At 44.6% G+C, this 23,669-nt stretch overlaps 1 protein-coding gene across 1 annotated transcript; it reads right to left on the bottom strand.

Moving 5' to 3' along the window:
- Nucleotides 1-1,066: 1,066 nt before the first annotated feature.
- Nucleotides 1,067-23,106, bottom strand: LOC115173691 (gonadotropin-releasing hormone II receptor-like). The gene is made up of 4 exons (XM_029731997.1): nucleotides 22,833-23,106; nucleotides 10,535-11,078; nucleotides 2,953-3,154; nucleotides 1,067-2,635 (listed from the first exon to the last, which is right to left on the bottom strand). Exons 2-4 carry the CDS (start codon nucleotides 11,075-11,077, stop codon nucleotides 2,217-2,219), a joined length of 1,164 nt encoding a protein of 387 aa, XP_029587857.1. The 5' UTR covers nucleotide 11,078; nucleotides 22,833-23,106; the 3' UTR covers nucleotides 1,067-2,216.
- Nucleotides 23,107-23,669: the final 563 nt, after the last annotated feature.

Genomic DNA, 23,669 nt, shown 5'->3' with positions numbered 1-23,669 from the left:
GTCCTAAAGTTCTGTCCTCCCTGGCCAAAGTCCCAAAGTATGTGGTCCAAATATTTGATAATAAATATGATCTTCCTTGGGTACATAAGAGTTGTTTGGTTAGTGTCAGAAGCAGAGCGGTTTTCTAGGAAGTCTATACTGTTCTGTAAATATGATCTCATGTACTGCAAACAGGGTCTTCACTGCAATCTCAAAGTACAAAGTCATTCAGTGAAGATAAGGACTATTAATCGAAGGTACTAGTTAACTACATATTCTTACAGAGACTGGTTGAAAGGAAGTGTTTGAGTCTTTTGTGTAAGACACTGGAGGTCTTTACATTCATAGTGGAACTGACGAGATCCCCTCAGTATTACGGGTAATGTTCTTGAATCCTTTCTTAAATTATCCCAGCTTTGTGTAGCTGTATGTGACACAGGAAATAGGGCCAGTTTTCCTGATCCAGATTAAGCACAAACCAAGACTAAAAAGCTTTTTCAATGGAGTCTCCATTGTCCACGTGTTTGGTTAAGTAGTCCTAGGTCTCTATTCAATCTGTATCGCTGAAGCATTACAGATTGCGCAATAGAAATGTAAAGGTAATTTCCGATTGTGCTGACATATGTAGCGTTTACCGTGAATGCTAATGCGGGAACCATACCTTTAAATTTCAATCACACTGCAATGTTGTGTCACGGTTGTCGTTGGAATGAGCGGACCAAAGTGCAGCGTGTGCGTCGTTCCACATTCTATTTATACTGTGAAACTATGCAATACATAAATAAATAAACTGAATGACAAAAACCCGTGACACAGAGGTGAAACATACACTACTCAAAATTAATCTCCCACAAACCCAGATGGGACAAACACCAACTTAAATATGACCTCCAATTAGAGACAACAATGACCAGCTGCTTCTAATTGGAGATTATCCCAAACACAGCCCAACATAGAAATAGAAAACTAGAACAACCCAACATAGAAATAAAAAAATTGGAACATAACAACATAGAAAAACTAAACTAGAAAACCCCCCTGTCACGCCCTGACCTACTCTACCATAGAAAATAACAGCTTACTATGGTCAGGACGTGACATGTTGAACTTCAGCAATACAGATTGAATAGAACCCTTAATTTGGGTCTGGGCACTAAAGAGTTCAGGGAGTCAAATAATCTTTATACCACACACTGTAAAAAAGACAATTTAACCAATTGCTTAATCAGCATTATTCTGTTAGTTGAGTCAAAAATACAATCATTTGAGCTAATGTTTTAGTGTGTTACCTCAACAATCTCTGCTTGAAGTCAGCTGAATTTGTAAAAGCTTGTTGAGAAACTCAAACCGATGCCATCATTATTATATTTCCCAGCATGCTCTCCTGCGTGTTAATTTTCAGAATTGTTTGTTTCAATAACTGTGTTTTTGCATGTACTTTTGATTGGTTGATTCATCTAATGCTACACAAACATAAATCACACATATTTTCCTAAACGTATCCTATCTGTTAGTAGTTGGAATTTTCTGAGATAGTTTATATGATTTAGGTAGTCTCAATAATCAATCTTCCCTACCCCGCAGTCATTCTGAATGCAGGTTGTGTGTGATTAAAAGTTTCAGTTGTTGGATATCCTCACTCTGGCTGGATTCCAATAGGGATTACACATCACTTTGCAAACCAGCATAATGTGACTTGTAACCTTGATGTGGCCTGTAAATTAGGAGTTTCACACTACTGTGTTAGGGTTTAACTAGGCCCTCAAAGAAAGGCCTTATGATTTGTGTAATGTATTGTCATAAAGAGTTGAATTTTAAAGATAACATATTTACTTAGACACTCATTTGGTGACGGCTACAGTACTGAAAATCATTGAACACAACAACCATGTTTCTGTCGGTAACAAATACAGTCATGGGTGGTAATTACAATTCACTCGAAAGGCTGGGAAATATGAAAATGTCTCTGGGAAATATGCAAATAAGGTAGAATATATTCTCAAGTTAAATTATATGTTCACTCAACATAAAATTCTAAGTCAAGTGAACAAATGTTGAGCAACCTCACAATCCTGTTGCAGCTGGTTGTCTTACAATTGTATATTGAATCAACTTCAATGCTATTTTGTTGAGCAAACTCACAATCCTAGTGCAGCTGGTTGTCTTACAATTGTAGGTTGAATCAACAAATCAATTTTTTTTTTTACAGTGCAGTTAAACAAGAGGCCCACCGATATCTACCCCAGGTTTCCATTTGGCTGGTCGCCACTGGGATTATCAGACTCTGCCTCACCGCTTGCCCTGCCCCTCCGACACGCCAGGCGGTCCAGGGACCTTGGGGATATGTTCTGTGATCGGCAGCGGCAGCAGCAGTGGACCACATCAGCCAGATCAGCCCGGAAGGAGGGCGTGAAAAAGCCGTATATCACTGGGTCGCAGCATGTGTTGAGGTTGCCGAAGACGAAAAGGGCGTGGTGGACATACTCGGGCGTCTCCTGAAGCATGGCCGGCTGGAACCAGTACCAGATACCCAGGAGGTAGTAGGGCGTCCAGCAGATCACGAAGGACGCCACGATCACGATGGTCATCTTCAGGGTCTTCATTCGGGCCTTAGGGATCATGTCTGTGCCACTTCGCCTCAGGCATGGCGCCCCACCTGGAGTGATTTCAGTCATACACAGTTTGTGAGGAGAAATGGAATAGTACTATGTAAAGTGAAGGTTGAGATGCCCTGAGTCTTCCTGACCATGTGACCTGACCAGGACTTGCCTCTGGTTGATTGATTCATTTGTACTAGATGTACAAAAATATGGGATTTTCCTGATCAGACAGTAACAACTTTTGGCCCTAAATATGACAAGTATGTGCTGTCAAAACATTCAGTAGTCAAATATATCACATGGGAGCAAAGAATGCAGTGTGCAGTCTCTTCACCTTTTACACTAACACACACACAGACAGACACACACACACCTTTGCCTTTGTGCATCTGACGGCTGATCTCGATGAGGATGCGGGTGTAGCAGAAACTCATTACTAACAGGGGGAACACATAAAGCGTGACAAAGTGAAACATGTTGTAGGCCGTCTCTTGCCAGCGATGGTGGAAGCTTCCATGCGTCACACACTGAGTGAATTCCACTCCCTCTGCTTTGATTGCTCGAAAGATGAACAGCTATGAGATAAAGAGAGACAAAGGGGAAGTGAGAAATCATGATAAAGGTATATCAATCTATCAATAAAATGTATCTCGAGCCCTTTTGACACACAGTTGTCGCAAAGGTCTTTAAAGTAATCAGGACCTATGAATACTAAAGCACAGTGGCAAGGAAAATCTCCCAAAAGAGGGAAGAAACCTAGAGACAAATGAGATTCAGGGCTTGATTCAATCGAGATCGAGGGATTGAAATTTAAAGGCAATGTTTCTGCATCCTTGGAGACTGCATTCACGGTAAACGCTACCTATGCCGGCTCAATCAGAAATTACCTTAAAATTCCAATAGCGCTATGGCGCTGAACTGCTGCTGTACAGATTGAATCAAGCCCTCAGAGGGTGGGGCCCATTCTCTGGCTGTACTGGGTAGAGGATATGTAGCGCCCATCAGAAATAAAGAGTATTTCTGTCTGTAATAAAGCCCCTTTGTGGGGAAAAATGTATTTTGATTGGCTGGGCCTGGCTCCCCCGTGCGTGGGCCTGGCTCCCAAGTGGGTGGGCCTATGCCCTCCCAGGCCTACTCATGGCTGCGCCCCTGCCCAGTCATGTGAAATCCATAGATTAGGGCCTAATGAATTTATTTAAATTTAATGATTTCCTTATATGAACTGTAACTCAGTAACATTTTGGCGTTTATATTTTTGTTCAGTCAGTGGAGGGAAGAAAAGTATAATTACAAAGGAATGACGCACATGCAGCAGCCATTTAATGACCTAATCAGAAATCTATTACAAAATCAATCTATTCTAATCTGTTAGAATGATGATTCCTTTCAATACAATTTCTGCACCAGAGGTGATATAATATAGAAGTGTTATGATACACTACATGAATGAAAGTATGTGGACACCTGCTCGTTGAACATCTCATCCAAAAATATGGAGTTTGTCCCCCCATTGCTGCTATAACAGCCTTCACTCTTCTGGGAAGGATTTCCACTAGATTTTGGAAAATTTCTGCGGGTACTTGCTTCCATTCAGCCACAAGAGCTTTAGTGAGGTTGTGCACTGAGGTTGTGCACTGATGTTGGGCGATTAGGCCTGGCTCACAGTCGGCGTTACAGTTCATACCAAAGGTGTTCGATGGGGTTGAAGACAGGGCTCTGTGCAGGCAAGTCAACTTCGTCTACACTGATCTTGACAAACCATTTCTGTATGGACCTCACTTTGTGCACGGGGGCATTGTGATGCTGAAACAGGAAAGGGTCTTCCCCAAACTGTTGCCACAAAGTTGGAAGCACAGAATTGTCTAGAATGTTATTGTATAGTGTAGTGTTAAGGTTTCCCTTCACTGGAACTAAGGGCCCTAGCCCGAATCATGAAAAACAGTCCCAGACCATTATTCCGCCTCCACCAAACATTACAGTTGGCATTATGCATTAGGGCAGGTTGTGTTCTCCTGGCATCCGCCAGAGACGGATGTGTCCGTCGGACTGCCAGATGGTGAAGTGTGATAAATCACTCCAGAGAACACCTTTCCACTGCTTCAGAGTCCAATGGTGGTGAGCTTTACACCACTCCAGCCGATATTTGGCATTGCGCATGGTGATCTTAGGCTTCTGTGCAGCTGCTCGGCCATGGAAACCAATTTCATGAAGCCCCCGCTGAACAGTTCTTGTGCTGACGTTGCTCCCAGTGGCAGTTTTGAACTTGGTTGTGAGTGTTGCAACTGAGGAGAGACGATTTTTATGAGCTACGCGCTTCAGCACTCAGTGGTCCCATTCTGTGAGCTTGTGTGTCCTATTACTTCACAGCTGAGCCGTTGTTGCTCCTAGACATATATATTTTTGTCAGCAAATTTTCACAAATTTTCTCCATTACCTGCACTGTAAATAAATACCACCTATTTTTGCACCTGATCTACTGACTCCGTCTCAACAGTTGCTGCTCCACACCAACTAAGTAAGTAGGCTGCCGGCTTCTCTATTTTAACACTGAGCACAAGTGTGAGATGGTTAGGCCAATACTTCATGTTATTGTTGAGGATGGCAATAAATTCATACATTTTCCGTAAGAGCTGGTCCTAGATATCGGGAATGGAGGAAATTAACTGTCTATGTTTTTATCTTTTAAACTGTATTTTTCCTTTTGCTGTATGATAACTTCCTATTAATGCAAATTCTTGCACATTCTCAGTAAATCATTTGATTAATGACAGACTGTCATACTGTCACGCCCTGACCTGAGAGAGACGGGGTTTTTTTCTCTATTTTGTTAGGTCAGGGTGTGGGGTGGGCATTCTATGTTTTGTATTTCTTTGTTTTGGGCCGAGTATGGTTCCTAATCAGAGGCAGCTGTCTATCGTTGTCTCTGATTAGGAATCATACTTAGGCAGCTTTTTCCCACCTGTATTTGTGGGTAGTTGTTTTCTGTTTTGTTATATGTGACCTGACAGAACTGTTGGCTTTCGTTTTGTTTCTTTGTTCTAGTGTTCTCAGCATTAAATAATTATTAACACTTGCTGCGCTTTGGTCCCCTCTCTACGACAGCCGTAACACATACACTTCCTCCAGCACTAGTACACACACACACATTGTCACACCCTGATCTGTTTCACCTGTCTTGTGCTTGTCTCGATCCCCCACCAGGTGTCTCCTATTTTTCCCCATTATCCCCTGTGTATTTATACCTGCGTTTTCGGTTTGTCTGTTGCCTGACTCGGACCAGCTCTGCAACACTGTCTCCCTCCAAGGAGCCACCATTGGAAGACACGAGGAGTTACTTCATAACCTTGTGGAGAGACTCATACCTTGGCGGAATGCCATGACCATGCCTTCAATATACTGTTGGAACAATTCCGCAGACTCCCTACTAGGCAGCAAGCCACAATGGTAACCTTCCAGACTCCCAGTAACCCCAATAACAGCGGTGCTTCTCCCCAGCCTACCCCGGCTTCCCAAGAACCCCGCTTACCTCCTACAGAGCACTATGCCAGGGATCCTTGAACCTGCCGGGCGTTTTTCTCCCAGTGCTCACTAATCTTCGAGCTACAGCCCTCTTCGTTTCCTTCGGATCGTTTGAAGATAGCGCATCTTATAATGCTGATGTCCGGGAGGGCGCTCACATGGGCTACGGCGGTGTGGGAGCAACAATCCACCATTTGCCTTAGTCTGGAGGATTTCATGGCGGAGGTAAAGAAGGTGTTCAATTTTCCACTATCCAGGAGTGAGGCGGCTCAGAAGCTACTTTGGCTGCAACTGGGCATGGCTAGATTGTCTCCTGAGGAATGTTTACGCAGACTGAGCTCCAAAAGTTGTATTGTGGTACTTCAGGACATTACATATCCACCTGTCCAATAAAATACCAGGCTCATCAGTACAGTAGGTATGAGTACGCTGGTGGGCCATACAGGGAGTCTCCCATCTCCCATTACTCGTACTCCTCTCCATGCTATCCTGCTGTGGGGTGACAAATCTAAATCTCTCCGGGTGCTCATGGACTCTGGGGCTGAAGGGAGCTTTATGAATGCTACCCTGGTGTCGGAGCTGGGCATCTCCACACAACCCCTCTCCATTCCCATCGAAGCCAGAGCGTTGGACGGATGCTCTATTGGCAGGGTCACTGACAGTACTGTTCCCATCAACCTGCGAGTGTCAGGTAACCACAGTGGTTGTGGTTCTGGCTGCAGGGTTCATTCGTCCTTCCGCCTCCCCGACCGGCTCAGGGTTCTTCTTTGTCGAGAAGAAGGACAAGGCTCTGCGCCAGTGTATCGACTACCAGGGTCTTAATGACATCACGGTAAAAATACCTTACCCTCTACCAGAAGTCAGCATACCCTCGGCCCAGATGTTCGTCCGCCGCTCTCGGCATACCTGGAAGAGAGCCCGTCCGCTCTTCAACCACCTCCATGTACGGGGTGACAGGCGGACCACCACCGGACCCCAGCTCCCCGCTATCATTTCGGGCAGAGGGTATGGCTCTCCACTCAGGATCTGCCCCTCCGTGTCGAGTCCCGTAAACTTTCCCCTTCTTTATCGGCCCTTTCCCAATCTCTAAAATCCTTAGCTCCACTGCTGTTGGTCTTCTGGTGCTCTGCACCCTCCGTATACATCCCACTTTCCATGTGTCTAGGATTAAACCTCTGTCTCATAGCCCTTTGTCTCCTGTTTTCTGTTTGTCTGTTGCCAGTTCGTCTTGTTTTGTCAGGTATTACCAGCGTGTTTCCTGTTCTCAAGTTCTTGTTTTCTAGTCTTCCAGGTTCTGACCTTTCTGCCTGTCCTGAGCCTGCATGCCGTTCTATCCCTGGGTCATATCCTGAGTCGTGACACATCAATGTTAATTAGGATATTTTCTCTGGCTTTGTCAGCTATGCAAACACCTTTATCAGACACACAAATCTCCTATAATTACACACAACACAATGGCACAGGGACCCAGATAATAATAGCTTCCCTTCCCTTGTAACACATTCCATCATAATTTCCTCATATCTATAGCTATCATAGCAGGCAAAAGTTGGTGACATAATTTATGATCATGACATATGATTGTAAATTGGTTTTCTGGTTGTCGAAACGTCAGAGATATTACACCTAGGTAAATGTTTCTTCTGGACTAGTTTAAAAATAGTATACACCCATGACATCACAGAAGATGTCGGATTAACATCACTGCAACCAGTTTTGCCAGCTGGGATAGCTTCACTTCGCCATTGTATTTTTGGCACTGTTTTTGACGAGGGTGTTTGCCATTGTTCTGCTTTATTGACGTTGTCACGATCCTCTTCGTCAGAAGATATGTTGAAATCGCTGTCGGAAAAAGTGGACCAATATGCAGCGGATTGCGTGCTCATCATAATTTATTATAATGTGAACACCACGAATCAAAAACAAGAAAACAATGACCGCCAGGAACAGTATAGCAGGCTACACACGTATAGCAGTGCTAAAACAACTACCCACAAACAACAAGACCAAACACACCCTAATATATAGGACTCCCAATCAAAGGCAACTAGAAAACACCTGCCTTCAATTGAGAGTCCATACCCCAATTAACTAACATAGAAACAGAACAGATAGAAAACCCATAGAAACACAAACATAGAAAAGAAACCCAAAACCCCGGAATACATAAACTAACTAACCTCTGCCACGTCCTGACCAAACTACAATAACAAATAATCCTTTATACTGGTCAGGACGTGACAGACGTGCTAATTAAATCGGCCTGCAGTTACCTCCCACTGGGCACAAACGTCATTTCAAAGTCTACTTTGGATTTACATTTGGTAGACTTGTCAACTAACATGAATTCAACTTGAAATAAAAAAAAGGACCATATCATTGGATTTAGGTTAAAAGTTGGGTGAAAAAAAAACCCAAATCGAATCCGTTTCCCACGTTGAGTCAACATCATCACATCTCTAAATGACGTGAAAACAACATTTATTCAACCATGCTTTGTGCTGAATTACTTTAACCGCTTGCCATCTCCACCAATCCTTGAAAGTCATTGGTCAATTAGTACGCATGAACAAGGAAACACTCAAAATGAGATGGCTTCAGTTGGCACATATCTACTTGATATGTTCCACTGGATATCATAAGGTGAATGCACCAATTTGTAAGTCGCTCTGGATAAGAGCGTCTGCTAAATGAAGTAAATGTAAATGATCATAATGTAAAGTGTGTGCGTGTGTGCCTGCGTGCGTAGTAAATTAGATGGACTCTTCACAGCCGCAGTCAACAGTGCTGTGTTTAGTCACCATAAGATGGGTTGCCTTAATTGCTTAACCAGGAACATGCATTTCCTGTAGAATGACCATCCATGTCAAGCATGTGCATGTGGTTGGGAATGGGGGCATATTGATCTGTCCACAACTCACAACTCTCCACCAAACCTCCTGTCTTTGAGCTGTCTAACATCTGTCCCTTCTCCATGTTCGACTGGCTCCTCCGCTTGTGTCTCTCCCTCTGTCTCTCTTCCTACAGCAGAGGTTCTGTGTTTTTCCCTTCTTCCTATTCATTTGGAACACCAGTTACTGACTAGCACCTCAAAGGTCGCATCCACTTACAGCTAGAAAGGTCACCTCTACGAGACTCTGACATTAAGGGGATTGGATTTGTGGAAACTCTCTCTCTCTCTGTGACAGTAAAAACAAGGAGGGAACACTCGGAAATCTAACCATGCTGGGAAGGAAAGCTATTTTCTCTTAGTGCAGTGTAAGGACACCTTCAACTATGAACTGTAATTGATGGAGTGTTCAAAGTACTGTTTTTCCGCCAACAAATTGATCTGTGAGCATGGAATAAAATCTACTCCCACATTTTTTAAATTCAAATCAAATGCAGTGCTTATTGGCATGAAATACATGTAAATACAAAAATATTACAAAATAAATGGTTTGATATGAGTAAAATTGCATAAATCCACATGCTTTGTTTCTAAAGACCAATTGACAATACATCTCATATTTTTGGATATAAAGTATTTACATTTGAGTGAACACAATCTCTTTCTCCCTCCCTGCCTTCTCTCTCTCCCTACTTGTCAGGGTGGGTAAAGGCTTATATCATTCACAGCACTACTGTTTAGATTGAGGTGGGACTATTATCAATATGCAGGTGACCTCATTTGATTTGATCATAGCAACACTTTGTTACCAAGCTGACAACTGCTTTAGCTGCTTCCATTTCTAAGCCATTCAACTCACATTACTAAAGCCATCAATCAAGACCTGGTGTGCTTGTCCTATAGAATTAAAGTTGAATACACTGAATGCTCTCTATTTTGCTGAGAGATTGTTTCCTAACGATGCACCACCCACCTACCCATAGTATTTAATTTGATTGGCAGATCACTGACTGTGTGCTCTATTGTGTGAGGAAGACAGTGAACAACTTAAGATCGATTGCTGCCCTGCAATCTTACTAGCCAAGAATCCAAACGGAATAGCTCTCCATTTCACTATTGCTCCAATACACTGATTCAGACTGGACCTGTTCCATTAGAAGGGCATTTGGACCAGCTAGAGAGTAGTCCTCCAAGAAAATATGGGAATGTTTAGTCTACAACTCACGTGGACAAATGTTGCCCAACAAAATATTTTTGTTGGGCAACATTTGTGGATGGTGATCCTGTCATCGACCGATTCGTTATGCATAAACGTTACAGACATAGGCGCAAATGATTCATTGAATGCGTGCGCAAGGTGATTCAGTGACGTGAAACCATAATGAAATGGAGTGATAATCAGTGTGGATAGCAGGCTAGTAACAGCAATCTCAAGTGGACCACTACCTTCCTAACATAAGAGAGAAATACAAGGCTTACTAATGAATATCCATGTTGTTATGTTGTAGTCTGAGAACAATGTAGTGGCTACAGTATGTACACCCACCTGTGGGGAGGCCAGGAGCAAGCTGAGGACCCAGGCAACGAGCAGCATCCTCTTGTTCCTGCGTCCGGCGTCCAGCGCATCCAGCGGGTGCAGAATAGCATGGTGGCGATCCAGGCTGACCACCACCAGGATGAAGGCAGACGAGTGCATGGCAAACAGCTTGAGGAAGCACAGCAGCTTGCACATGGCATCACCGGCGTACCACTGTACAGTGACGTTCCACGCCGCATCCAGCGGCATCACCACGAACGTCATCACCAGGTCTGCAGAGGCCAGGCTGGCAATGAGTGGCCGGAGATGGGCGGCCAGGCGGCGCCCGCGGCCCCGTGCCACGCTGATCAGCACAGAGAGATTGGAGAAGGCAGCGAACACAAAGAGGACCATGGTGGCTGCCACGCGGACGCGGGCAGCGGCGGTGAAGGTGGGAGCCTCCCAGTCTATGAATGACGGAGGGAGGGAGGAGTTAAAAGAGGAGTTCACTGCTGGAAACATTGGCGTCGCCGAACAAAGAGACCAGTTGCCCGACATCCTGTCATCTGACATCCTAGGAGGAAGAAGGGAATAAAATCATCATCCTTATCGTCATCATATCCTCATCATCATAATAGTTTTCATTTGTAATGAGCTTTTCATAGGAAGAAATCACTGTACAAAGTGATTCACTTTACTTGATTTGGTTTATCTGGAAGGGACAATGCACATTAGTCAACATTTCTATAAATGTGCCAGATTTTGCCAGCCAGTTCATTTTCAACGGCTGTAAGTGAAAACATTAATTAATGTAACATTGGCCCAACAAGGACAACATTCTCTTGGCGCTAATAATTAATTGGCGCTAATAATTAATATAGGAGCACAGGCAGACTGCCAGCTTACTGCCTAAGTGCAGTTTCAGCCTCCTAAAGCTGATATACGGTTTGGCAGCTGATAAATGGTTCGGCAGCTGATAACGGTTTGGCAGCTGATAAACAGTTTTCCAGCTGATAAATGGTTTGGCAGCTGATAAACTGTTTGCCAGCTGATAAACGGTTTGGCAGCTGATATACGGTTTGGGAGCTGATATACGGTTTGGCAGATGATATACGGTTTGGCAGCTGATATATGGTTTGGCAGCTGATATACAGTTTAGCAGCTGACATTTACGGTTTGGCAGCTGACATATATGGTTTGGCAGCTGATATGCGGTTTGGCAGCTGATATACGGTTTGGCAGCTGATATACGGTTTGGCAGCTGATATACAGTTTTCCAGTTTAGTCCTTTGCAGCTGCAAAGGAAACTAATGATGGGTCCGTTATTTTGACATTTTCACCTCAGTAATATTCCTTAACACCTGCAGTATTATGATAAATCTTTATAGCTAAGGCAATATTTATAATATGTCATAGATGGGACACCAACTGCTAAGCTAATGGTGGATCAATTATTAATTAGTAATGTTCCTTAAAACACCCATCTTAATTTCTGAATTAGGCAGGTCATACATACAGTACCAGTCAAAGGTTTTGGACACACCTACTCATTCAAGGGTTTTTCTTTATTTGTACTATTTTCTACGTTGTAGAATAATAGTGAAGACATCAAAACTATGAAACAAACACATGGAATCATGTAATAACCAAAAAAGTGTTAAACAAATCATTTTACATTTTATATTCTTCAAAGTGGCCACCCTTTGCATTGATGACAGCTTTGCACACTCTTGGCATTCCCTTAACCAGCTTCACCTGGAATGCTTTTCCAACAGTCTTGAAGGAGTTCCCACATATGCTGAGCACTTGTTGGCTGCTTTTCCTTCGCTCGCACTAAGCGCAAACCACATGGTATGGTGTATTGCTGCAGAATGCTGTGGTAGCCATGCTGGTTAAGTGTGCATTGAATTCTAAATAAAACACAGACAGTGTCACCAGCAAAGCACCCCCACATCAACACAACAATGGGCCTCAGGATCTCGTCACCGTATCTCTGTGCATTCAAATTGCCATCGATTAAATGCAAATGTGTTCATGGTCTGTAGCGTATGCCTGCCCATACCATAACCCCACTGCCAACGTTGACATCAGCAAAACGTTGCCATCTGCCCGATACAGTTGGAACCGGTATTCATCCGTAAAGAGCACATTTCTCCAGCTTGCCAGTTGCCATCGAAGATGAGCATTTGCCCACTGAAGTCTGTTACGATGCCGAACTGCAGTCAGATCAAGACCCTGGTGAGGATGACGAGCATAAAGATGAGCTTCCCTGAGACAGTTTCTGACAGTTTGTGCAAAATAAATTTGGTTGTGCAAACCAACAGTTTCATCAGCTGTCCGGGTGGCTCGTCTCAAATGATCCCGCAGGCGAAGAAGCCGAATGTGGAGGTCATGGGCTGGTGTGGTTACACGTGGTCTGCGGTTGTGAGAAATTAACATTCTATTTTCTGGCAATAGCTCTGGTGGACATTCCTGCAGTCAGCATCCCAATTGCACGCTCCCTCAAAACGTGAGACATCTGTGACAAAACTGCACATTTTAAAGGGGCCTTTTTGTTGTCCCCAGCACAAGGTGCACCTGTGTAATGATCATGCTTTTTGATCAACTTCTTGATATGCTACACCTGTCATGCTATGCCTGTCATGTGGATGGATTATCTTGGCAAAGGAGAAATGCTCACTAACAGGGATGTAAACAAATTTGTGCACAAAATATGATAGAAAAAAGGTTTTTGTGCATATGGTGCTGGCTTTTTCATGCTCAACAGTTTTCCATGTGTATTAAGATTGGTCAATCACCCAAAGGACATCCAGGCAACTTGACACAGCTGTGGGAAGAATTGGAAGAACGGCGCCGGAGGGGAAGGCTGCCGTTTTACGTGCTCCTGCTATTTTGTTAATTTTTTTGCGTTGTGACTTATTTACTACTTATTTTGTACATAATGTTGCTGCTACCTTCACTTATGACCCAAAATAACTTCTGGACATCAGAATAGCGATTACTCACCTCGAACTGGCCGAAGATTTTTTCTTTAACGAGTCCGACGCGAAGGATATACTGCTTTTCGGGAATGGGCCCTAATCCTCATCATTTGATTGAAGAAAAGATGGATAAAAAGGGGGGTGGAAAATTCGTAGGCGAGTGAGTCAACCCCCTATACCATCAGTCCTATTAGCCAACGTGCAATCATTGGATAACAAAATGGATGAGCTCCTATCAAGAATATCCTACCAACGGTACATCAAAAACTGTAATATCTTATGTTTCACCGAGTCATGGCTGAACGACGACATGGATAACATACAGCTGAATGGGTTTTCGGTCCATCGGCAAGATAGAACAGCTGCTTCCGGTAAGACAAAGAGTGGAGGTCTGTGTTTATTTGTAAATAACAGCTGGTCCACAAAATCTAATATTAATGAAGTCTCAAGGTTTTGCTCGTCTGAGGTAGAGTATCTCATAATAAGCTGTAGACCACACTATTTACCAAGAGAGTTTTTATCTATATTTTTCGTAGCTGTTTATTTACCACCACAAACTGATGCTGGCACTAAGACGGCACTCAACGAGCTGTATAGGGCCGTAAGCAAATTGGAAAATGCTCATCCAGAGGCTGAGCTCTTAGTGGTAGTATATGGGCTTGCCACATCTTAGTGGCAAGCCCCATATACTACCCACCACTGCGACCTGTACGCTCTCGTTGGCTGGCCCTCACTTCATACTCGTCGCCAAACCCACTGGCTCCAGGTCATCTACAAGACCCTGCTAGGTAAAGTCTCCCCTTATCTCCGCTCACTGGTTACCATAGCAGCACCCACCTGTAGCACGCGCTCCAGCAGGTATATCTCTCTGGTCACCCCCAAAGCCAATTCCTCCTTTGGCTGTCCCTCCTTCCAGTTCTCTGCTGCCAATGACTGGAACAAACTACAAAAATCTCTGAAACTGGAAACACTTATCTCCCTCACTAGCTTTAAGCACCAGCTGTCAGAGCAGCTCACAGATCACTGCACCTGTACATAGCCCATCTATAATTTAGCCCAAACAACTACCTCTTCCCCTACTGTATTTATTTATTTATTTTGCTCCTTTGCACCCCATTATTTCTATTTCTACTTTGCACTTTCTTCCACTACAAATCTACCATTCCAGTGTTTTACTTGCTATTGTCACGTCCTGACCAGTAAAGGGGTTATTTGTTATTATAGTTTGGTCAGGACGTGGCAGGGGGTATTTGTTTAATATGGTTTTGAGTGTGTGTTTATGTAGAGGGGCGTTTGATTTATGTATTACGGGGTTTTTGGTTTAGTTCTATGTTGTATAGTTCTATGTCTGTTCTAGGGTATTTAGATCTATGTTTAGGTAATTGGGATTGGGGCCTTCAATCGGAGGCAGCTGGTTATCGTTGCCTCTGATTGAAGGTCCTATATTTAGGAGTATGTTTGTTATGGGTATTGTGGGAGGTTGTTCGTTGCACTGCTGTATTTAGCCTGCAAGACTGTTAGTTCGTTCGGTTCTTGTTTTGTTTAACCTGTTGGGGCTAGGGGGCAGTATTTGCACGGCCGGATAAAAAACGTACCCAATTTAATCTGGTTACTACTCCTGCCCAGTAACTAGAACAGTGGTTCTTAACCTGGGTTCGATCGAACCCCAGGGGTTCGGTGAGTCAGTCTCAGGGGTTCGGCGGAGGTCAAGACACACACCCGACTCATATGATTCGTGATGACACGCCCCGCTTGGCCATCATTGGCTGCAGGTGATCACGCAACATCGCTTGGCCTATCTGTGCTGCAGGGAATTTGGCGCGCTCAGTAGTCGAATTGTGACTGTCGTGATGGTACGTCGTGTGATTTCTTTCTTAATATTTTAATCCCTTCATACTAACTATGTCGAGCAAAAAAAGAAAGTGGTCGGACGAATATGTACAATATGGATTCACATGTATAACGGAACGTGATGAGAGTCAGCGTCCTAACTGCATGATTTGCAATGCCAAGTTGAGCAATTCTAGTCTAGCACCGGCAAAACTAAGAGAACACTTCCTTAAGCTGCATGGAGATGGACAATACAAGAACACAACGCTCGCTGAATTCAAGGTGAAGAGAGCCAGATTCGATGAAAAGGCTACTCTAGTGGAATGCGTGAACTATGTGCGAAATAGTGCTCTGAGGCACCGCATCTTCAGTGAGCTGTGTAAAGAAATGGGCTCTGAATTCGAGGTACTTCTGTACCATTCTAACGTTCGGTGGTTATGCCGGGGACAGGTGCTGAATCGTGTTTTTGCCGTGCGTGTGGAATTAGCCCTGTTTTTGCAAGAGCACCAACATCGTCACGCAGATTGCTTAAAAAATTCTGAGTTCATTCTCATTTTAGCGTACATGGCTGATATCTTCGCAGCTCTCATTCATCTCAATCAACAGATGCAGGGCGGTGGAGTCAACATCATCGAAGCGGAAGAAAACCTGAAGGCTTTTCAAAAAAAGCTACCGTTATGGAAACGACGAACAGAGAACGATAACTTCGCAAACTTTCCCCTGCTGGATGACTGTGTAAGTAAGATCGAAGATGTATCTGGAATCGGAGACATTTCTGTACCCGCGGAACTGAAGCAAGCAATTGCCACGCATTTAGATGAGCTTGCAAAGTCTCTCGACGGATACTTCCCTACAAGAGAATCATATCCAGCATGGGTGAGACAGCCGTTCACGTTTAGTGTTGAGACAACAGATGTCAATGATGAATACCTCGATGAAATCATTGAAATTCAGCAGAGCCAGGTTCAACAGCAACTCTTCAGAACAACAACGCTCTCAACGTTTTGGTGTCAACAAATGGTAACGTACCCTGTTATTGCTAAGAAAGCTCTGGAGATTTTCATACCGTTTGTTACAACCTATCTTTGCGAGCAATCCTTTTCGAGGATGCTGGACATAAAAACGAAGAAAAGGAACAGACTTTGTTGCGAAAATGACATGAGAGTGGCACTTGCCAAGGTGAAGCCGCGCATTTCTGAACTGGTCTCTGAAAGGCAACAGCAGAAGTCACACTGATTTGCAGTAAATATTCATTATTATGTTTTTGTTTTTGTGTGAAAATCATGTTTTAATGGTTTTGTTCTTTGAACACTGATGTTGATGCACGGTTCATTTTGTGCACCAGTAAAATATATACCTATGTTTTGAATTTTATTTTTCCAATTAAGAAGGGTTCGGTGAATGCGCATATGAAACTGGTGGGGGTCAGTACCTCCAACAAGGTTAAGAACCACTGAACTAGAATATGCATATAATTAGTAGATTTGGATAGAAAACACTCTAACGTTTCTAAAACTGTTTGAATGGTGTCTGTGAGTATAACAGAACTCATATGGCAGGCCAAAACCTGAGAAGATTCCATGCAGGAAGTGGAAATCTGATTTGTGGAATCACCTTCAACACTTTGCCTATGAAACACACCGTGAGTTAGCTCACAGATCACTGCACCTGTACATAGCCCATCTATAATTTATCCCATACAACTATCTCTTCCCCTACTGTATTTATTTATTTATTTTGCTCCTTTGCACGCCATTATTTCTATTTCTATTTTGCACTTTCTTCCACTACAAATCTACCATTCCAGTGTTTTACTTGCTATATTGTATTTACTTTGCCACCATGGCCTTTTTTGCCTTTACCTCCCTTATCGCACCTCATTTGCTCACATTGTATATAGACTTATTTTTCTACTGTATTATTGACTGTATGTTTGTTTTACTCCATGTGTAACTCTGTGTTGTTGTGGTGGTCTTGAGAAGAGCCGACCGGGCTCTCTTCCAGGTACGGTGACAGTGGCGGACGAATATCTGGGCCGAGGGTATGCCGACCTCTTGCTCTGGGAATAGCAGGGGCTGATAAGGGAACACTCAAAAGGTGAGAGACCAGTGGCAGAGCAGGGGAGGGTGTTGTGGGCGTATTCAACCCACATGAGTTGCTCGCTCCAGGGGTAGGGTTGGTGGAGACAAGGCAGCGAAGAGTCATCTCCAGGTCTTGATTGGCTCACTCCGACTGGCCGATAGACGGAGGGTGGAACCCTTGAGGACAGGCTGGCCGACGACCCAATGAGTGTGCAGAATGCCTTCCAGAATCGGGACGAGAATTGAGGAATCCGGTCAGAGACCATGTCCACTAGGAGTCCATGATCCAGAAGATGTGCTGCACCATGAGCTGGGTGGACGTTGAGGGACAGTAAGTGATTGAAGGAGACCAGCCGAAGCTTGCTGAGGAGTCTTGTTCTGCGCATAGATCGTGCAGGCGGTGACAAACACGGAGATGTCAGGGACCACGGTAGGCCACCAAAAGCGTTGTAGCACAAAGGCCAGGGTCCGATGGGAGCCCGGGTGGCTGGCAAGCCTGGAGGAGTGGGCCCACTCCAGGACCGAGGGGCGGACAGCGTCGGGGACAAACATCCGGTTATCTGAGCCCCCATTCGGCTGGGGACGGTGCACCTCGCAGACCTGATTCTCTATTCCCCAGCTGAGTGCCATCGCCAGGCAAGAGCTGGGAAAGACGGTCTCGGGGTCCGAGGGTGTAGGCTTGACATTATTGGATCCCGGTCGGTAGGAGAGGGAGAAGTTAAACCGGGTGAAAAGCAGGGCCCCCCTAGCTTGCCTGGAATTGAGACGCTTGGCAGTGCGGAGATATTCCAAGTTCTTGTGATTCGTCCACACAATGAAAGGATGTTCCGTGCCCTCCAACCTGTGCCTCCACTCCTCCAACGCTATCTTCACTGCGAGAAGCTCACGATTCCCCACATCATAATTCCTCTCTGTGGTGTTAAGACGATGGGAGAAGAAGGCATAGGGATGTAACTTGAGGTCCAGGGCAGAACACTGGGACAGAACAGCCCCCACTACGACATCCAAAATGTCGGCCTCCACCACGAACTGACGGAAAGGGTCAGGATACACCAATATGTGAGCTGTGGTGAAGCGGTGCTTGAGTTCCCAGAAAATCCGGTCAGCAGCTGGGGACCACGTGAATGGAACCTTGGGAGAGGTGAGTGCAGACAGTGGGTAAGCCAGGGTGCTGTAACGCTGGATAAAGTGTTGATAAAAGTTGGAAAATCCCAGGAAATGTTGCAGCTGCACTCTGGACGTAGGCTGGGACCAATCCACCACCGCTCTCACCTTTCCGGGATCCATCTGTACATTCCCCGCAGCAATGATGTAACCAAGGAAGGGGAAGGTGGAGCGATGTAATTCGCACTTCTCCGCTTTCACAAAGAGCTGATTCTCCAGGAGCCGCTGGAGGACCTATCGGACGTGGAGCACGTGTCCTTGGGCTGAGCGGGAGAAAACGAGGATGTCGTCGAGGTAGACAAAGATGAACCGGTTCAACATGTTGCAGAGAACATCATTAACGAGGGCCTGGAACACCGCTGGAGCTTTGGCAAGACTAAATGGCATGAACAGATATTCGTAGTGACCACTGGCCGTGTTGAAGGGAGTCTTCCTCTCGTCCCCTTCCTTATCCGCACCAGGTGGTAGGCATTCCGCAGGCTCAACTAGGATAAAATGGTGGCCCCCTGGAGCGTCTCGAAGCCCGAGGCTATGAGTGGTAGCGGGTAGTGGTTCTTAAAAGTGATGTCATTGAGGTCCACGGACGCAGATGCACGGACGCAGAGTTTTGTCCTTCTTCTCCACAAAGAAGGATCCTGTGCCGGCAGGGGAGGCAGAAAGATGGATACACCCTGCAGCTAGGGAATTCTCGATGTAGGTCTCCATAGCCTTGGTCTCCGGAACCAACAGAGAGTACAGTCGTCCCCGAGGTGGTGCCTGGGAGAAGGTCGATGCCACAGTCATAGGGTCGGTGCAGAGGAAGCGTTGTGGCCCCTTACTAAAAACCTCCCGGAGGTTCTGGCACTCTGCGGGAATGGCGGAGAGGTCTGGGGCAACTTCCAAGCCCACAGGAAGACATCCCGGGGCAGTCTGAGCTACCTTCAGGCAATGGGCATGGCAGAACGGGCTACAGCCCATGATGGCACAAGCAGTATAGACAATGAGGGGATTGTGTTGCTGGAGCCAAGAGAGTCCCAATACCACGGGAACCTGAGGAGATGTAATTAGCATGAATTGGATAGCCTTGTTGTGGTTCCCTGACACTCATTGGTTGATGGCAGTGGCATTGTGGGTGACCCGGCCTATAGAGTGCCCGTCCAGTGCTCTAACATCCATGGGAATGGAGCAGGGCTGAGTGGGGATGCCCAGCTCGGACGCCAGTGTAGCATCCATAAAACTCTATCGGCCCCAGAGTCGATGAGTACCCAGAGAGATTTTGACTGGTTTCCCCACAGCAGGATGGTGAGTAAGAGGAAAGGAAAAGTTCTCCGTATGGCCCATCAGAGTACTAGCCCCTACAGGTGAGCCTGATCTTTTAGTGGGCAGGAGGACACAAAATGACCAGTAGTTCCTTTGGCAACCCTTTGTGTGAAGGCTGTGTAAATGTTCGGCTGGAGACAGCCTAGCTCTGCCTAGTTGCATCGGCTCGGGAAGAGGTGAATTGGCAGACTTCGGAGACTCTCTGGGGAACTCGAGTAGCCTCGGGTTCTCTCGACAACGGAGACGTCGGGGACTTCCGGGATGCCTCGGAGGCGAGGTGGAATCCTCAGGCGGGCGAGTGGAATTGGACCTCCTCTCCTTCCTACATTCCCGTAGCCTCCCATTGATCTGGATGGTCAAGGCGATGAGCGAGTCGAGATCCGTTGGTAGTTCCGGGCTGCTAGCTCGTCCTTAACTTCCTCTGATAATCCATGCAGGAACATGTCGAACAGCGATTCCGGGTTCCAGGCACTCAGTTTCCAACATGCGGAAATTCACCGCATAGTCTGCCACACTGCGGGAATCTTGCTGAAGCTGGAGTATCTTCCGGGCAGCCTTTCTCCAATGGAGAATCGAAAACCTTCTTCACCTCTGCCACAAACTTCTTCAGACTGAGGCATACGGTCGACTGTTGTTCCCACACTGCCATAGCCCAGGTGAGAGCCCTCCCAGACATCAGCATGATGAGGTACACTATCTTTGAGCAGTCCAAAGGAAAGGAGGAGAGCTGCAGCTCGAAGATGAGAACACTGAGTGAGAAATGCCAACATGTTTTCGACTCTCCAGCAAAGCATTCTGGGGGAGGTAAGCAGGGTTCTCGGGAAACCGGGGTGGCTGCGCTAACAGCTGGGTCACTGAGGGGCTGGGAGGTTACCATCATGGTAGGCTGCCTGACAAACAACCCGCAGAATTGCTCCAGCAATGTGTTCAATGCGCGGTCATGGCGTTCGGCCAAGGTCTGGAACCCCTCCATAAAACCACGAAGCAACTCCTTGTGCCTTCCAATGGTGACTCCTTGGGAGGAGACGGCATTGCAGAATGGACTGGGTCCGTCATGGCCAGTTTGTACTATCACAGCTCAGGAGAAGACCCAGATGCAGACAGTTCGAAGTAACAAAAGGCAGATAAACGACAGGTCATGGGCAAGCAGAGGTCAGTAATCCAGAGCAGAGTCCGAAAGGTATAGAACTGCAGACAGGCTCAGGGTCAGGGCAGGCAGAATGGTCAAAACCTAGAAAACAGGTACTGGGAAAAAAAACTGGAGTACGGGAAAAACGCTGGTAGGCTTGACAAGACAAGACGAACTGGCAACAGAAAAACAGAGAACACAGATATAAATACACTGGGGATAATGGGGAAGATGGGCGACACCTGGAGGTGGGTGGAGACAAGCACAAAGACAGGTGAAACATATCAGGGTGTGACAGTAGGAACACTTACAGCAGTCAGCACACTTAAAGCTCCTGGTTGTTTGTGCTACAGTATATTGGTTAATATAATGTAGGTTTATGTTCCCTGACAGAATGATTGGACCTGTATGTAACTTATTCCTTCTTAGAATAGAAAGAATGCATCATTCCAATTCATGTACTGTAATTCCAATGAATGAGTTCAATTGTAAGTGATGAACTAATTGGGGTTTTAAGACAACCCCTATGGCTATTGAATACTAGCAAGACAATCAAAGTATGAATAAAATGCTTAAGGGTTGTTCATAGAAGGCATGAAACTTGTTACATTGGGTCCAATAAGGAAATATTGGACCAACAGCTTTGAAAGTGTCCACCTATACTATTATCATCTATTAAAGGTATGAGACTAAATCATTTACTCACATTTTCAAAAAATGATATGGCTGACTGTAAGGGAGAGTGGGTTGAGTTGAGCAATAGGGGTAAATTGAGCCACCATTGTTTTCTAGGAAACCATACACAAAATTAATAATTTGATCAAATATTTAGGAAGAGTTCATCATTTCATGGAGTCTGTGAAAGAAGAAACCACATGGAAAAAGTGATACGCATGTTAAATCTAAAAATATCAGATTTTCACCAAGTCAAATTAATTTATTGCTTGCTTGTATCTAAACCAAACTAGATAATTTTAACATTGTTCTATAAATCAGTTGGGGTCTCTAAAGCTTCAATATGAGATCCTAAACCTAGCATGAAAGTGCATCCTTGTAGCTGTGTGGGCGGAAATGTTCAAAATGTTTGGTTTGGGGTTAGTTGATCCAATCGCCATGGGGTGAATTGAGCCAATGGTTGAACCAAGGCAAGTTGAGCAAATTCAAGTGTTTTCTATTGAGGTAACAACACAGCCTGGCCTATGTTAAAAACGTTTTTTAAAAGTACAAAGTGTTTAAGTGTTACGCCTGTGTTCAAAAAATGCTTAAAATGCTTATAAGGCTAAATAAAATTAATGTGATTGTGTTGAATTGTGTCTGGGAAATAAAGATAGACATGGTTTTAAAAAGGTAGTGGTAATATTTCGTTCAGTACAGAAATGTGTCGGCGGCTGAACTTACCCTATTCAGCGGTTCAATTTACCCCATATCTGAGTAAATTGTGCCAAGATACCGCTTTTTGTTGGACATGTTACTAAAAGAATGTTACTAAAATGTGTATTTCAAGTCATTTAGACATGAGACAGTCAATAAAGATGCATTATTTAATATAGGACCTTTCACTATAGGCTATGGGAATTACGTTTATTGATATTTTCTATACGCTGCGCTGCCGCTGTCCATGGTACTGTAGCTCCCCTGCTAAAGGCATGGATAATGTTCCTAAGGCTTTGACAGGCGGACAATTATATAGCAGACAAAAACATATGTAGGCTAGAAATAAGTGATTATTAGTGTCAACTCCTTAAGATTTCAAACTCCAAAAAAATGTATTTAGATATGAGGAAATGCAACGCAAGATACAAAAATTACTGAAGGATTCTCTGATTATCAAGACACATGCTTACCCGATTAGTTTGGCACAACACTATTGAACAATTCAATAATTCCAAATAAGTCCGATGGGCCGACTCAAGTCCCACGAATTCACTCCTTCCAAATACGATATTCCACAGTTGTCCAAACTGACTGGTGTCAAAATATGAGTTAATGCACTTACAATATAGTGCACTTCCAAACAGTGCACACTGTAGGGTAGGCTACTTACACCGAAAGAATAGAAGAGGGTGTTCATGGCACTGCGACAAAGACCAACCTGGTAGCATAGAGAGGAGCTGTCCGTGCACCAAAGGCTGAAGCGCGACTTTTTAACCATCTCGCGCAAACGTGTTAAAGAACCTTCACATGTTAATCCATATATATCGAAATTCACTATTTAAAAAAAACACATTAAATGAAGCACTCAATTCATATGCGATTAATATGGGATTAATATTCAACTTTCTTATCAGTAGCAGAGAAAAACGAAACTTGGTTGATTTATTCTGTAAGAAATGTTCAAATCTATTGCCAAAGATTTATAGACTCCAGTACAGTCCGCTATTCGAGATTTATCTCACTGACACTGTGCCTCCCCTCTTCCCATCCCATCCTCCTCGTCACGCACCAATGACATCTCAGGCAAAACTTCCCGTCTGACCTGTCAATATTTCACTGCATTGGAAACAACAGAACCGCCTGCAGAATCCAAATCATCCTGAAAATCCATAATTCAATTTGTCTTTGAGGCAATTATTCTATTTTAGGACTGTTTTTAAGACCCTTTTTGTGACAAGAAAGACATTAATAATTATTTCGATCAAGAAAAATGTGTGAATAAGACGTTGCCTTTTGGCACAGATCTA

This window comes from Salmo trutta, chromosome 34 (genome assembly GCF_901001165.1).
Source record: "Salmo trutta chromosome 34, fSalTru1.1, whole genome shotgun sequence".
NCBI lineage: Eukaryota > Metazoa > Chordata > Actinopteri > Salmoniformes > Salmonidae > Salmo > Salmo trutta.
Note: the sequence above shows the minus strand (reverse complement) of the source record. Positions and strands in the feature narration are given on the sequence as shown.

Bases quoted from the DNA above. Each gene is read 5' to 3' on its own strand.
- LOC115173691 (XM_029731997.1), bottom strand. From the start codon at position 11,077: ATGTCAGATGACAGGATGTCGGGCAACTGGTCTCTTTGTTCGGCGACG. The intron at 3,155-10,534 runs GTGGGTGTACAT...TTTATCTCATAG, and splicing joins TGCTCCTGGCCTCCCCACAG to CTGTTCATCTTTCGAGCAAT. The intron at 2,636-2,952 runs GTGTGTGTGTGT...AAATCACTCCAG, and splicing joins TCAGATGCACAAAGGCAAAG to GTGGGGCGCCATGCCTGAGG.